General features: G+C 46.6%; 1 protein-coding gene across 1 annotated transcript in view; it reads left to right on the top strand.

The window, feature by feature from the left end:
- MRTFA (myocardin related transcription factor A) overlaps window positions 1-16,604 on the top strand; it is a 28,420-nt gene extending 11,816 nt beyond the window's left edge. Inside the window, exons 2-12 of the mRNA XM_029086653.1 lie at window positions 4,003-4,058; window positions 5,658-5,733; window positions 6,398-6,559; window positions 7,963-8,138; window positions 8,610-8,765; window positions 9,275-9,528; window positions 9,880-10,051; window positions 10,334-11,449; window positions 14,928-15,101; window positions 15,527-15,587; window positions 16,018-16,604. Of these exons, the coding sequence (XP_028942486.1) occupies window positions 4,003-4,058; window positions 5,658-5,733; window positions 6,398-6,559; window positions 7,963-8,138; window positions 8,610-8,765; window positions 9,275-9,528; window positions 9,880-10,051; window positions 10,334-11,449; window positions 14,928-15,101; window positions 15,527-15,587; window positions 16,018-16,430 (2,816 nt within the window). The 3' untranslated portion in view covers window positions 16,431-16,604. The remainder of the gene's footprint in view (window positions 1-4,002; window positions 4,059-5,657; window positions 5,734-6,397; window positions 6,560-7,962; window positions 8,139-8,609; window positions 8,766-9,274; window positions 9,529-9,879; window positions 10,052-10,333; window positions 11,450-14,927; window positions 15,102-15,526; window positions 15,588-16,017) is intronic.

The following is a 16,604-nucleotide window of genomic DNA, read 5'->3' as shown; positions in this document are numbered from 1 at the left end:
TGTAAGCAAGCTGGGACAACTCAAAAGCTGCACGTGCAACTGGTGAGAGAGCAGTGTTTCAATAAAGGCCTGGTGTCAGACTGGGAGGATGTATTGAGCAGGTCCATGTCTGATACTATTGGGTATTTTCAGTAATTTGATGTAAACAAGGGACTAGTGTGCATATTTCTAAGCTTGCAGGTTAGGAGGCTGGGAGGAGGACAGGACTGAGACTCACAGTATTTGGAGAAGCTCAGAAATAGAGGACAAAACCAAAGAAAAATGTTGAGGTTCTATATTTTGGTACATTTAGTCAGTGGCGTAAATTGAGGATGGAGAATGGCTGGCTGGATAGCAGTTCTGCAGAAGAGGTTTGGAGACCTTTCGTGGTTTGTGAGCAAAACACAAGTGAATGTTATGCATTTTATGTCCATGAAAAAGGGAAAATGGCTAGGACATAAAACTGAGAAGTGTTATTTAATAATCATTTAGCTCTATAAAAGCTGATAAAGCCTAGGCTGGAATTTATACCCAATTTTGGACAATATACTTTAAGAAAAATGCAGATCAAATGGAAGGAGTCCAAAAGAGAGCAAACAAGCAAAGGTCTGGGAAATGTTATCTGCAAGAGAAGGTTGAAACAACTGGCTTTGGTCATTTTGTATAGCAGAAGACTGTAGAAAAGCCAAAGTTTTCAAATATATAGGGACAGATGCAAAGAGGAAGATAGTAAATTGTTCTCTGTAATGATTGCAGGTAAGGCAAGGAATAATGAGTATACATTGTAGGAAGGGAAATGTAAGTTAGACATTGTGAAAGATTTTTAAATAGTAAGGACGTCTGTGCACCGGGATAATTTCTCTGCAATAATATTACATTTTTTTCATGAGTGGTCTTCAAGAACAAGTTAGACAAACTACTTACTATAAGCAGTAGTTTAGTATATTTTGTCCAGCTTGAGCAGTCAGAAAGGGTTAGGTGATTGGAGACTCTTCATCCTTACTTTCTGTGTTTATATGTGCTGCTTTAAGTACCAAGGCTGTGGACATGAATCCTATGTCAGTGACAGAAGTGCTGGCCCATGCCTACCTGGTTACCACTGCTTCTGCTCTGCCAGCCAAGCTGCTCATTTGAGTCCACCATCAGAATGAGCCAGAGTAGCTGATGTGGCTGAGAATAGTAGAGCTTTGTCAAGATGGGTCCTTTTGAGCAGAATGGATAAAGCAGCAGCTGGGTGAGCAAGGCAGGAATAGTTTCACAGGGATCAGTGCCGTGTGGCCAGCAAGGGCAGTGGTGGGAAGTGGAAGAGGGGCTTGTCTGTGTTGTGGGTTTCCCACAGAGCTGACCCAGAGCCTTACTGCTTCAGAGTTCTTCATAGGATTTTTCTTTTTGCTCCATTTGGTATAGTGAAGTTAACAGACTTGCTTCACAGCTCTGGGCTATGTGGTGATTTCAAAGCCAGAAAAATGTGCACAGCTTAGTTAACTTCAAACACACTATGACTTTACAATAGATGCCCTCTCCTGACATGTCAGCCCCATCCTAGATTGCTGAGGGAAGCAGTGAAGGATTGCTGCCCTCTTGACATTTTCAGAGGTCGAATATGAAGTCCTCTGTCGTGTTGCCAGCCCAGAGAGCTACAACCCAGTGCTTGTTTCCAGAGAACTAGTCATGAGAGACTGAAATTGTTCTTTACAAGATTCTTCCTGTGGCAGTTTTGCATTACTTGCTGTTTAATGTGTATGTGATTTGGGGGAGGGTTTTTCTTTTTTTTTTTTTTTTCTTGAGAATTCTTTGTTATTCTGTATGCAAAAGTTTTCTTGAACTACCTGTGAAATCAGCTGAACTCCCGCAGTTGACTTTCCTGGCCATTTGCTATGGTCAGGAAAATGTCACTTAAAGTTCATGTGCTGCCTCTTACTGACAGCAGAGGTAGGCAGGAAGGGGAGAGTAAAGAATTACTGCCATGCCTGCACATTCCAGTGGTAGAGAGCTTTTGAAGACTCAAGATGAGGCCTGCTTTGCTTGTCTCCAGGGTAGACTTTTTATACCAATTTATATATTACATGGCATCTTTGCCCAAGTGCCCCCAAACTTTTATTTCACTTTTCTGTGATATGTATACAATGAAAGAAATGTGTGCTTAAGTTCAAGCACGTGCATATTCACAAGCAGTTCATGTGGCTTAAAAAGAATATTTCCCAATATTATTTGTTGCTTGCTCTTCATTGAAGTAGGATGGTCAGACTGCCCAGGAGTTGATGTCTCAGCTTCATCAGCCAGTGAAGTTTTTTGTATTATCTTTGCAGTTATTGCAGAACTGTATCTCTACCCTTACTTTGGTTTATCCCAAAGTGCAATCAGCATACTGCCATTTCACAGCTTCCGTAACTTTCTCTGGTGATTTCTCTCTATAACGAGATTGTACGAAAGTAATCTGAACGGGAACTATTTGCCCCATCCTTGTAGGGGTGTGTATACTCACTCTCTATGGTTATTGTTGTTAATTTTTTCTACAAATTATTCTTCATTCACTTCTGTAGTCTGAATCTCATCTATGATGCCCTGGTGTGTTCAGAATTCCTGGCATATGGAGTAAATTCTACTTTTTACTCCATTGATGTGAACCTAGAGGGATTTTGTCTATATTTTGCAGAACGTGTGTCATGTCTTAACACTTTCTGGCTACTCCATTTTATTCTGTAGGAAAGAATTTTAGAAGTCTACACATGCATAAGAAGTAGTTTCCTACATTGCATTTACGCAAGGGCTTTTATTTTTTAATAGCCTTTTGAGATTTCATTATGAAGTTACATTTGAGAAATACTTAATCATTGATCTTAAGTGAAAAATAACAGGAATGGGCTATATTTCATAGGACCTAGATGCAATACTTAGGAGTTATTAACTGTACAAGTTTAGATTTCTGTCTTCAAAAGACTTGTAGCTTATCTTTAAAGCTGAAGTTTTTTAACTTTGCTATTTAGCTTGATGGAAATTTAGGGACTTCACCAGGCAGTTTTAAATGTAAGTATTTCAGAAATATGAAGGGAAATTATTACGTTCCCTTCAGCTAGTTCTGAATGCAAGTCACAATGTGATTGTTTTAATAAACAAGATACTTGCAGATTTGGAAAAAATGTGAGGAGCTAGTGACACTTACCGTTGCTGAGTTAGAACTAATGTCACCCTCTTTCTGCAGTTTTACTGTGGGACATGAGCTTTGGGTGCTCCAGAGGAGCCAGGCTGAGTGAGAGATTCCTCCAGGGTTAGTACGGTCCTGGACAGCAGAGGATCAGTTTCTTAGAATATGATCCATTTTGTCTCTGGTTTTATACTGGGCAAGGGGTTCTGTTATATGGAGAGCTGCTGTTAATTCCTCAAGTCTTGGTTTTCTGTCAACACACAGATGTACTTTCCTGTTCAAGTGTTCCTGTTTTCACTATAGTTTCTCTTACATGGAGTAATATATATGTCCTGTGGACCTGCAGAATTTGTAACCAGCCCTTGCATGTACACAAAACACAGGTGCAGATTAAGGAAAGACTCGCAGCTTCCTTTGACATTAAAAGGTAGTAAAGAGGATTTACAGTTCATTAGGATCCTCCCCCACCCTCCCAGCCATTTCATGTATCTCTTCAATGTTTTAGTGCCATTCCCTTACTTAAGGGTCCCAGATATTTTACTCCACGTTGAAGTTTGTAAAAGGCATTTGTTACGGGGCTGGTTTTGACTCATGTTCTTGGACCCAACTTTGTGAACAGTGGTTAGTTCAACTAGAAGTGTAGCCCATATTACTTTCTTCAGTAACCCACAAAAAGTCCAGGTCAGCTCCTGTAGCTGCTATGCTGTCAAATGGAGTATGTCAATTCACATCGCTTTATACCAGCTGGAGATGTGGTCTGGTGTGTTGAAAGATGCAGGAGGCAGTTGCTGTGGTGTATTTGCCATCTTATGAAGGGACGAGCAGTGAGAGAACTTCCATCATTCTAATTCATTCTCTAAATGTTTTTCTCTCAACAGCTCTGAAAAGTCCAGCTGCATTTCATGAACAAAGAAGGAGTTTGGAGCGGGCCAGGGTAAGATGCAATATGCTAATAAATGTTTTGGGGAAGTCAAGAGTAGTATGTCTTATGTTTTGGGTATGCTGTAGCTGTTAATGAGATGCAGAAGGAAATTCGTATTTTGGATGTAATACAGCGCTATGCAGTCAGAGATGTATTGAATGGGGTGTTCTTTAGCTGGTATGTGGTGGTGGTTAACACACAGTGAACTAGTTGTGCCTAAAAACCATTGAAGAAAGTGCCTGGATTTCTCCTGGAGTCTTCTTTCTGGAAGTCACTGATATTCTTCTTCCCCACTGTCCTTATACTTTATAGTTTTATTTTTATGGTGTATGTTTTGCCCTTAAATGCTCCTATCATGTGGAGCTCAGTTCCACCTTTAAGGAAAGTGTATGGTTTCTCTGTTACCTGCACGTGTACTTTTTTATCTAGGACATTAGAAATTGAAAATTTGGTAGAGAGGATCCCCTAAAAATCTTGTAACACTGAAATCACACGGACTTCTGGCTCTATAGAAAAAGGAAGCCAGGCGTCACACTTCATGCAGCACCTTTGCTAACTAGGGGGTTTCTTGATGATTTCTGTTCCTCAAAAGGCCCCTGGGGATAGTTTGGTTTTTTTTCTGATTAGCCTACAGGGGAATAAAACCTGTTATGACTGCTGGGCTAAGTTTTGTTTTAAAAGTGAACGCAACATAAGTAAAAAAATAACAGCTGTGATTAAAACCTGCAAGGGAGTGTTAGCACTTTAAACTCTCTGGAAGGATTGGAACAGTGGACTTTTTGTTAAGACCAGTGTTCCAAAAGCTTTTGCTTCTTCCTCCTCTTTTTTCCTATAACCTTCTTATTAAGTTAATATTTTGGTGTGGGCAATTGAGCAAGTATGATGCAGTTTTCTAATTGACTTTTAATATTTCTGTTCTCTGAAGGCCCGTTCTGATGACCAGTACTTACCAGTCTGTTACCCACTGCTCCCAGATTCCTGTCTGGCTGTGTAAAGGGTAACGTGCTCAGCCCAGACAAGGTCATCTTGGTACATTGCTCGGTAGTGCATTCTCCAAAGACAGAGCTAAAAGCAGTTCTGGAAATTAAATGGGTCTTGTCATAGCATTTAGATACTGCCTGCCAAGGGAGTGCATGGGGTCTTCAGCTTAACAAGTAATGTATCTTTAAACAAATAAAAGAGTATGCCCAAACCACAAGTCAGCCCTGAATGCAGCAGTATATGAAAGTATTTGCTGTGAAGAATGGAACTAGTGCATCTATCTTTAATGTAAAAAGAAATGTCTTGAATTTCACCCTGACACAAGTTAGTGGTGTTGCTTAAAAGGGTAAAAGAGGGCTTCAGCTCTTGAGGAAGTCCTTTCCAGTTTCTGTTCTGCGGGGCAGCAGTGCACTCTTAAACTGAGGCCATGTACAGTAGAAGGTCATCTTTAGAATAAGCTCATTCTCTGGGTGCTCTGGGACAGAAGATATGCCCCTTCTCTGTTCTGTGTTTATTAGGTCTCAGTAACAACTAAAGATGGTTGTTTCTCTTGTTTGTGCTGTCCAACATTGCCTCACTCCTGTGTCTGATCAACTGAAATTGGTTCTTGCTTGTTTATTTTCGCTGCAGACAGAGGACTATCTGAAACGGAAAATCCGGTCCCGGCCAGAGAGATCAGAGCTGGTTAGGATGCACATTCTGGAAGGTATGGCACATGCTAAACAGGAAAACATCAACAATAAACTTTATTGTAATTACTTATTTAAAGGCTTTATATTTTGCCTTTGATGCCCAAGTCTTTCTTTCATTTGGGAGTGGGCAGAAGATCATGCCTGTTGCGTGATTTCTTGGGAGGGATTAAACTCTGATGGTGTGGAGATTCTCAGAAGAATCCATTATGTGAACTCCGTTGTGCAGTTTTGTGTAGCTGAGCAACAATGAAGTGGAATGACTGTGGATTGCTCTTGTACTAAGGGAAGACACTGTAAGATATCCAAGAGGGAGTGAGGCAGATTTGATCTGAATAGTAAACACCTCCGTTTCAGAGAGGGAGTGCTATGCTGCTGCTTAATACCACATCTTTGGATACAAATGAAAGGGAAAAGATGAATGAGAAATGGGTGACATCAGCTGGAGAACAGTGAATTTGTCCTATTGCAGAGCCACAAGTTATCTTTATAGCGTAAAAATACATAATATTTGTAATGTCTCTATAGTGCATAGTTATCTATTGTTATCTGCAATTATTTTTCTGTATAGTATCTACTGTTATCTACAGTTACTTTTCTGAATAGCCGTAAAATGCTGCTGAAGTGCATAGGTTGACCCATGCTGGACTGATGCCATTTTATTTACTTTCCCCTGAACAGAGACCTCAGCTGAACCCTCCTTGCAGGCTAAGCAGCTGAAGCTCAAGAGAGCCAGGCTGGCAGATGACCTCAATGAGAAGATAGCACAGAGGCCAGGTCCCATGGAGCTGGTGGAGAAGAACATCTTGCCTGTGGAATCAAGCCTGAAGGAAGCCATTATAGGTAAGGCCAGAGGAGGATCTGTGTCGAGGACATTTCCCATAGGTGACTGTGATTTCCTGTCAGTTCACCTGCCTGTCTTAAGGGAGTGCAATGCCATGGTTGGTCTTATTTTCCTGTCTCAGAATCACAGCCTTTCAGCCCCAAGGATTCTGAAAAGCAGAACTCCCTCTGGTCCAGGTAGCGCTACATTAAATTACAGGGAGTATGGACATCTCAGAATAATGTGAAAGCAATTGCATACCCTAAAGTCTTGAAATGTTGAAGATTGCATTCTCTAGATTCTCTCATTAAAAATCCCTTGGTCAGGGAGAATCCACTGACTTACTCAGATCAGGGAGGAGACAGAATATAAACAGGTGTGATGAAACAAAAGCTGTCTGTGAACTTAAAAACTTCAGAGGATTCAACCTCTTTAAAAATAAACCAGAACAGATGTAAATCATGCCAGTGCCATTCCAAGGGCTGAAAGGAATGCTGAGGAATAGCCTTCCCACTGCCTCAGCAGTGTTCTTTCCCGTCCTCCCAGTCTGTGTGTGTCTGTGGTTGTTCATCCCCTCAAACACGCACAGCTACTTTAAAGATGAATGGGACACAACTGCGAGCAAGACAGAATACTTTTCATGGAAAAGGAAAAGGACAGTGTTGTGGGAGAGCCTGCCTTCACTGTTGCACAAGAATTGATTGAGGAAGAGAAAAAGTGAACTTGTGAACTGGAGCATTAGAGATGTGGCTTCTTTCTGACTCTGACATCTCTCTGGATTTCTGTTGCTTTTATGTTAGACGCAAATGATAGTATTTTCCTGCTTATCAGGATTAATTTGAGATAATGTAATCCAAAAAACATTAGTGCATTACAAATGTACACTCAAGTGAATTTATCTACTGGACATGTAGATAGACAGAAATGCTCATAGCAGTCAGGGCCACCACTTAATCCATAGCCCTTGTTCCTTATAAAACTAGAGGACAATTTGGGATTCTGTCCTGAAGAGGGATTCTACCTTCCACCAGATAGGATGAACACCAAAGAAACCAGGACTCAACCTTACAGTGTCTAACCTTCTTCTTTTTGGGTGCCAAATGATAATCAAATAAGCCATGACACAGATGTGAGTTTGAGCAGAGTTAAGTACCTCGTTACACTTGCTGATCATGTCTGCCTAAGAAGCAAGGGAAGTGGTTCACCCTCGTCTGCATCATTTCATTCTCCCGATAGCAGAGATGAATGTCAGCGCTTAAAACTGATCCAGTTTGGGCACTGTTCTCTCTTTTTTGGTTGGTGCTTTAAGCACAATTCAGATGCAACTCTCTCCGTGCCTTCATATCTTTGTGAAATGTCTAGTGTCAAGTGAAATAATATCTTATTCCACTTTAAAGACCACAGTTGATGTTTGTGTTTCTAGTTGGACAGGTGAACTACCCAAAGGTTGCAGACAATTCCTCCTTTGATGAGGACAGCAGTGATGCCCTCTCCCCAGAACAGCCAGCCAGCCATGAGTCCCAGGGGTCTGTCCCATCGCCGATGGACTCCCGGATTTGTGAGCCTCTCCCTACCACCACTGGCACATCACTAGCTCAGGTGAGAATGCGGTGGCCTCCTGCAGTGCCCTGGAGCTTCACAGCTACTGCTGATTTGTGGCAGAGGATCCTAAAAAGTGAGACCAAGGGATTCTTAAAAGGTATAGTCTGTAGGATTTCACAAGGGGTCTTAGCTGTGTGTGGTGTTGGTGAAGTCCTCTGATTATTTAGAAGCACTTGTAGTGGTGCCATGTGGGGAAGGGGGGCAGTCATTACCTGGTGGTATGGCCTGTGCTGGTGTGTGACTGATTCTGGCAGGCAAAGCTGGGAGATAGAGGTGTGGGATTTTGATTCCTTTTCTACCCTAAGAAGTTGTGCTGCTTCTCAGGGGCAACTGAAGGACTGGGTTAAAGGATTCTAATTAATGACTTGAAAGCTATGCTGCTTCCCTGTCAGTGGACACTTCCTGCACTCTCTTAAACTGTTTCCCTCCTCATATGTGTATTCATTATGCCTCTTTCTGTCCCTGCAGGGTTCATCCCAATTGCAGATTAACACAGACTCCAGTGAAACCCTTTTCCTACCTGAACAGCCACCCCCGCCTCTGCCACCTCCACCTCTTCTGCCTCCTAGTCTTACCAATGGAGCAGCTCTTACTGCTGCCAAGCCCCCACCAACACTCATTAAGGTACTTTTTGGCTGATTTCTTCATTGTTGTAGTCGAAAGGAGGATAAGATGATTACTCTAAAGAAGGTTTGGAGTTGGAGGTATTGTGTTAACAGATGCAAAGGAAGGAAAGCTTATTATCACTAGTGCCTTCCTCTGACACTAGTTATAACATGTTTAATAGGTTTTTCTGTTCCATTATGTATTTACCTTCTGTAAAATGGGTCCTGAATGAAAAAAACTTCTGAAACAATCAATCAGCATTATCCATAATTAGAGTCAGTGACCCTGCACTGGATGAGCAAATGATCTGGTGTGCTGGGAAAGGTGACCTGCGTTACGGTGCAGCGTAAGCTGCTGTGGGTGCTATGACTATACTGTTGCCTGAGTTAGAGAAGCATGGAAAGACCCTGAGGTCAAATCTGGAGAATTTTGAAACAAAAATCCCAGTGTGCATTCTGGTTTACGTGGGGTGTTATGTTATTTCAGTGATTCCATTCTTACTTGCTTCCTCCTTTTCTTCTAAATAGCAAAGCCAGCCCAAGTCTGCTAGTGAGAAGTCTCAGCGCAGTAAAAAAGCCAAGGAGTTGAAGCCGAAAGTCAAGAAGCTTAAATATCATCAGTATATTCCCCCGGACCAAAAGCAGAACAAGGGAGCTCCTCCCATGGATTCATCCTATGCCAAAATACTGCAGCAGCAGCAGCTCTTTCTCCAGCTTCAGATCCTCAACCAGCAGCAGCAGCAGCACTACAACTATCAGACCATCCTGCCAGCTCCTCCAAAGTATGGGTCCTAAATGGCAGCTCTGTCTTAGGAAGCACTTGCTTCCCCAATACTGTTAGCAGAGACGTGTTCTGGGTGTGAGGCTGGTGGGTGGGTGTAACACACTCAATCTCATTAAGTTACAGCGGGCTGGAAAAAGGGCTGGTGTCAGATGAATCAGACAAAAGCAGATGAAGTGAGTTGGTTGGTTGGGTAAGGGGCATGGATATACTCTAAAGCACTGTTGAGCTTTAATGTCTAGGGTAGCACTAGTGATCCAGATGTTTCTGAACGTGTCTGATTGTTGACATTCAGGGCCTCCAGTGCCTCTCCACCTTGGTTTTGATGCCCGTGTTTTTCCTTTCCCTGCAGGCCTCCAGGAGAGCAGCAGAGTGGTGCCAGTGCCCCTGCTGTACGCAATCTCTCTGCCACGGTCAGCAGCACATCTTCAGTATCCTCTGCTTCCAGTGGGCTGATTCGACAGAACAGTAACGCTGCAGTGGGCAAGCCTGGCCCTCTCCCTGCCAACCTGGATGAGATGAAGGTAAATGTCCTGTGCAGCTGCACAGCCCCTTTTTTTGCCATTGTCAGCGGAGAGGGCAGTGCTGAATGATACTGCTGCTCCAGAGCAGGGCTGAGCTGGACTGACAGGAGTTAGTGATAGCAGCTGGCACTGCTGCCTTGCAGTCTGTATCTGAGGTGTAGGTTTGTTGGCCTGCAGGAGGGGCAGTTTAGTCCTTTGCTCCATGGCTCTGGTAGCAGTTAATAGGTGTTCTGGTTAGAGTGTATGTTTTCTTAATGTTGCCTGCTTTTTCCCCCTCATCAGGTAGCAGAGCTGAAGCAAGAGCTGAAGTTGAGGGCCTTGCCTGTCTCGGGCACAAAGACGGACCTGATTGAGCGTCTCAGAGCTTACCAAGAGCAGAATGGTGCAGCCAGCCAAACAATTCCCACTCCTAAGCCCAGCACAGCAGCTGTCCTCCCAAAAGCTGCCGAGGTGGTGGTACCCTTCCCAGCTGCCCGACTGAGCACAGGGCCAGCCCTGGTCACAACTGGCATTGCACCAGCAGAAGTAGTTGTGGCCACAGTCACTGGTGGTGGCGTGATGAAGTTTGGCAGCACAGGCTCAACTCCTCCTGTTTCTCCCACTCCTTCTGAGCGCTCGCAAATGAGCACAGGGGATGAGAACTCGGCCACTGGAGACACCTTTGGAGAGATGGTGACTTCACCCCTGACCCAGCTCACCTTGCAGGCGTCTCCAGTGCAGTTCCTGGTGAAGGAAGAAAGTTCGAAGTCTGCCTCCTGCGGCGTAAATGCAGCACCCAGGTCAGAGCGCTGCAGCACTGGTAACAGCAGAGATGCAGAAGCTAGGGACAAAGACCAGATGCTGCAGGAGAAGGACAAGCAGATCGAGGAACTCACCCGCATGCTGAAGCAGAAGCAGCAGCTGGTTGAGATGCTTAGACTACAGCTAGAGCAGGAGAAGCGCTCTCAGCAGTCACTACCGGCCCCAGCAGCTGCAGGAGAAGGAACAGCCCTTGTCTCCAACCCAGTAGCATTGGGCACCCAGGTCAAGAGTGAAAACGGTTTCCTGAGTTGCCAGTTTGCAAAGCAATCCAGTGGCCAAACAGACCAATTCAGCCCTGCACCAACCACTAGCCAAATGGACACTTCAGATCCAAGCCCAGTGCCAAAGAAAGCCGTGATGGTGAAGCAGGAGGTGCCAGCTGCAGAAGCAGAGCCGCCGTGCCAGTTCCACAGCCCACGGCTTTTCCTTGGCCAGCAAGGGAGTGCCCTGAGTGACCTCATCAAGAGCACCCCTCCCCCTACCCTCATCACTGACTCCACAGGGACCCACATCGTCCTCACCGTGACCAAGCAGAGCACCGAGAGGCAGGGCCTCTCACCCCACGGGAAGGCCGGGAGTAGCTGCCCAGCCTTGCAGGTAGGCAAGGGTTAGATCACATCCCTGCCACAGGCAGTTGGGTTCCTCCCTCCCTCTTCCCACTCCTAGAATTCAGGTTACCATAGGATGAGTTAACGCAGTGGAAATTCAATGCAGTAAATACTAAAATGGCCGAGTTGCTTGCTATGACTGATGGCTGGTAGTTCCTGGCTTTGTAAAACAGAGCAGTGTAAGCTCTGTTTCAGCAAAAGGACTGGAATTTGACAGTGAGGAGCTGTGTACAGCACTGCCCGACTGAGTGTGTGCATCACAGGCTGTTCAGCATTCTTCCAAACATGTGGTTCTGCCTTCTGTTGGGCAGGATCTCAGGCTTGGAAGACAAGGGTTTGCTGCCACATTTCACTGCTTTTTGAAAGAACAGCTATGCCTGTGGTGTTAAAAAAGCGAGGTGTATTTCACCTTGCTTTGTTAGAGAGACTTGTTTGTCCTTTGTTAGAGAGATTGTAGTCGGAGTGATAGGCCACCTTGCCTACCGAGAGCTGAAATCAGGACCTGGGAGCAGAATTTTTGCTTTTTGACTGCTCTTTGTTTTAATGTGTGTCGGTATTTCAGTGTTAACAGTCTTTCGTCAGACATGATCTACTATTCCCCTGTTGGTATGAGCTCAGCACTTAACAGAAATATTCAGAGTGTTTCTTCCAGGAAGGGATAAATATACTCAGGTTTTATGGCACAAGTCAAACCCCAGCATCTTCCATGGCATCAGAGAAGATTTTCATTCTCTGCTGACATGTTTCTTGCACCTTCTGCAGAGCAAGTGGCAGCGTCTGCCATCGGGGCAGGCACAGAGTAGGCTGCATGTGCTGCATAGCAGGTGAGATATGAGTCAGCTGTCTAAATACCAGTGTCTGGTGTCACCCTGGATACCTCAGGGTATCCAACCTGAACTCCAGCCACTGCTCCAGAAGGGCACAGGTCCTGTGTCAGGTTTTCCAGCCCTTGAAGGATCTTGTGGATAGGCCAGGGATTTAGAGTGGGGCTACCTCCTTTTTTAGGACTTTGGATCACACCCCAATCTGTTTTCTCTGCTTGGTGAAACAGAACGATTGTCTGAATTTCCTAAAGAATAAAGAGGGGGGAAAAACAAACTTCATGAATGGTTTAAGAAACACAAGCCTTGCTCCATGTTGTGTCTGGGGAATAGCTGCTCACAGATACTCTTTTCTTTCCAGAGAGTACAATCATCGCCCGCTAAAACTTCCAGCCAACCGCCGTGTCAGCTACCTGCAAGCACCCCTCAGCAGCCCAAGCAGCAGCAGAAGCAGCAGCCCACGCAGCAGCAGAAGCAGCAGCAGCCCAGAGGACTAAAGCAATCTGCCAGAAAGGTAGCTCGCTGCCTGCTCACTTTTCTTCCTTGTTTTTCTTTGCCTGCTGCTGGGGTTTGTAGCAGCCAGTGGTGGGAAGGGGACACACACACACACACACACACACACACGCACACAATCCTGGTCAGAGACCATCATCACAGCAAGTGAGATCTCACAGCAGCTTCTGCCACAGCTTGCAGTTGCACAGTGTTTGGTTTTCAGCTGGAACGTGTCAGCAGAGGGGTGCCTGGCCTAGCTTCTCCAGTCCCCTGCCTGCTGCTGAAGTAGCTGCGATGGAGAGCCCGTCAGGCATGAAGTTTCAGGAGCACTAAGAGTCCATGAGGTCGTCCCCTATGGGCACGCTTGGAAGTGATGTGGAGGCTTTAACAGCAAAGAGCTCTGGGCTAAACCCTGACAGTTTACTAGCTTCTGCCCTTTGGTTCCACATCTTGGCAGAATACCAGCTGATGTTTTAAACAAGTGTTGTCTACTGATTAAAAACGATGAGAGGCCAGAGTGGGAAGCCTTGGTTCACAGAGGTGTCCCTGGTCCTTATTCTTAAAGGAGTGCTGCTGAACTGAAAAGGTGGCTCCTGCATGGAGAGAGGGTGGTGTGGGCAGTACATCTGCTACTGAAGGTGGCGTATGAGCTCGGAGAGGGACAAAAGGATGTGAGCTTTTACTCTCTGGTACTGATGAACATGCTGTGATTTCCGTTCGCATGCCATGAGCACACACCTGTTAATCTATCTCTTTGTGAAGTGCAATGCAGGTTCGAGAAAAAAAGAGCACCTCTGGCTTTACCCCTTCTCCAGGTGATGGCTGTAAAGAGGCTCTGCAATGCATCTCCTCCCTTTCTAGCCCACATCAGGGATGACTTAGGGCTCTTTCTAACATGTAATTAAGATAAGATACAGAAAGATTATGAAGAGTTTTTAGAGCTTGGAGGATCACAGATGATGAAAAGGGTATGAAGACAAGAGTCATTTCTATTGTAGTCAGATGGGATATCCACTTTGCCAAGGGTCAGTGCCTTCATTTGCTTTGAGACCTTGAAGGAAATGCAGAAGGCAAACAGAGGCAGCTTTTCCCTCAGACTCCTGTAGTGACTTTCCTAATCCTTTTGCCTCCCTGTAGAGTCAGAAGCCAGGTCTACAGGTGGCCACAGGGCAGCTGCCCCACACCACATTGTGTTTCTCAGCACCTCCAAACCTGCAGCCCTTCTTCCCCAATAGGGTTTCCACAAATTTTCCTGAAAATTGCTGCTCCTGGCAAAGCTGGCCCACCCAATGTGTCAAAAACAGTACCCTCCCAGCACACCCCAGTGGCCTGTGCCACAGTGCCAGCTTCTACCCCCTCTCAGGAAGAGGGTGGACCCCAGAGCAGCTCTGCTGGCCTGGGCCTGCAGGTCACAGAACAGCTGAACAGTTTTCCAGGGAAAACAGGGTGGGGAAGAGCATCAACACATACAAGTGTTGGCACTTGGCATTCAGCTGCTGCCCGGGGATTGCCGCTCCAGAGGAGCAGGTTTCAGCATGGATCACGCCTGACTGCTGTCGATGAAAAGACCCGATCCATGTTTCAACTTTTCTTATGTGCATTTGTGTGCTGATTCATCTGGTAAAGCTGAGTCACAAGCACCACTTCCTGCAGCCCTTGGGGTTTCCTTTGGAGGTCTCTGGTGCTGCTGAGTGCTCTGGTGCTCTCCACCCACCATCAGTCTGTGAAACTTGCTGCTAGTGAAGCTTGATTGTGTCCCCAGAGCAGGCACTGCAGAGCGCGGTGGGTAACAGATCGGTCCTGGATATACAGCGCAGGTAGGCTGAACACAGCAGGGGAAGTGCCCTCTCTCTCCAAAGTGCTAGGGGAATCCCCCACTTGGACAGATGAGGCTCTCCCCATCCAGGAGCAGCCCAGTGGCAGTTTGTGGTGTGGTTGTCTGGTTTTAGTGTTAGAAAAAATCAGCAAAAAATTTCCAGATGTCAGGTGGAGAGGAAATGTCTTCCTCCCCTGCAGCCAGTAGTGTGCAGAGTACACGGAAGAAGGCAGGCTGCTGGGAGCAGAGCAGTGCAGGCCTCTGTGCAGCCCTCACCAAAAGAGGGGGTGATGGTCTCTCAAAGCAGCTGTGAGACAGGAGTTTGTTCCAAACAGCCCTCATCGCAGCCCAGCTCGCCTGCTGTCCCTTCCCCATCCCAGATGGACCAGGAGCAGCAACAGCACACGTCGCTTTTTGGAACTCCTCCACCTCCTCTCCCTGTTCCCTCGGTCCCAATGAAAGAGCCACCAGGCTATGAAGAGGCTGTGAAGCAACAGCCAAAGGCCCAGGTGAGAGCAATTCTTCTCCCTGGTTTCTTTCCTTGGAGAGCCGGTGAAAAATTGCCATTGTAAATCTGCTCAGATTTCCATGTGGGCCAGTAATAGAGAATGGAGACACAACCGTCCCTTTCTAACTGTACCTTCCTAGCCAGATTCCTTCTGGAGGGTTTGGGGCAGACCCTAAACCACAGGTAGAGATCCCAAACCACTCACTGGCTGGCGAGTGTTAGTACAGCAGTTGCTGACTATACCTTCCTCTCCGGTAACAGCGTGGGGTTACAGAGGGTTCTGGTGCCGTGCCTCTGTGTGCTGATTCTTGCTAGATAATGGCCCCATCCCTGGGGCGAGGGGGGAGAGCCAGCAGCCAAGGGTGTTGCTGGAGGTGGAAGCTCCCCTGGTAAATAGGAAGCTAATCCTGCACTCGCTCTCCCCAGGAGAATGGCTCTTCCAGCCAGCAGATGGACGACCTGTTTGACATTCTCATCGAAAGTGGAGGTAAGGAGACAAAGCCAGCCTTTCCCACAGTCTTTGGGTCTGGGCCCAGGGATTAGAGAGCACTGAGGAGAGAGTCTGTCATGGCCCAGGTCTTTGCCCCAGCATCCCTGCCAGTGCCTTTAGCACAGGCAGTAGTCATTAAGGCACTAAGGGAGATGTCAGTAGAAAAAAACTTCTTCGTGGCTCTGCTACATACGATCTGGGCACATCTCTTCTGCGATACTGGACAGAGCTTGAGTTCCCCGCAGGTGAGCTGAAAACTCCTCATAGCAGGCCGAGTGCAGGCACAGGACGAGTTTCCTTATCCTACTTGGTGGTCAGCTATGGCTCAGTCTGGGGGGTTCCAGTTGCCCTGGTGGGTGGGAGGGATCCTTCTGGTGTTCGGCCAAGCTCTTCCTCACCCTGGCTTGCCTGGTTGTTCCCTGTACAGAGATTTCTGCCGACTTCAAGGATGAGTCGTCCCCAGCTGGGAAAGAACCACCCGTGGCCCCAGCCTGCTCCCCACCGCCCAGCAGCCACCATTCCTCAGAGCTGGCGGTGCCAGTGTCCTTAGGGCAGCCGGTGCCCGTGGGCCGACTGGAGGACTTCCTGGAGAGCAGCACTGGCCTCCCGCTGCTGACAGCAGGCCACGATGGGCCAGAGCCCCTGTCCCTGATTGACGACCTCCACAATGAGATGCTGAGCAGCTCGGCCATCCTGGACCACCCGCCTTCACCTATGGACACCTCGGAATTGCACTTTGCTCACGAGCCGTCTGGGGGCATAGCCCTGGATCTGGCTGAGGCTAACTTGGAAAGCATGGACTGGCTGGGGGTGCCCGGGGGTTTTTTCTGGCTCCCCTGAGCACTGCAGCTCCCAGCCTCTTTTCCACAGACTTCCTTGATGGACACGATTTGCAGCTGCACTGGGATTCTTGCTTGTAACTCTGTGAGCAGAGACTGAAGGGAATGGGAGTGGGAGGGCACGGGCATGCAGGGGGAAGAGGCCAGTCAACCAAAAAAAACCCAAAAAACAAAA

This window comes from Antrostomus carolinensis, unplaced genomic scaffold (assembly GCF_000700745.2).
Source record: "Antrostomus carolinensis isolate BGI_N321 unplaced genomic scaffold, ASM70074v2 scaffold28668, whole genome shotgun sequence".
In the NCBI taxonomy this organism is placed as follows: domain Eukaryota; kingdom Metazoa; phylum Chordata; class Aves; order Caprimulgiformes; family Caprimulgidae; genus Antrostomus; species Antrostomus carolinensis.
Note: the sequence above shows the minus strand (reverse complement) of the source record. Positions and strands in the feature narration are given on the sequence as shown.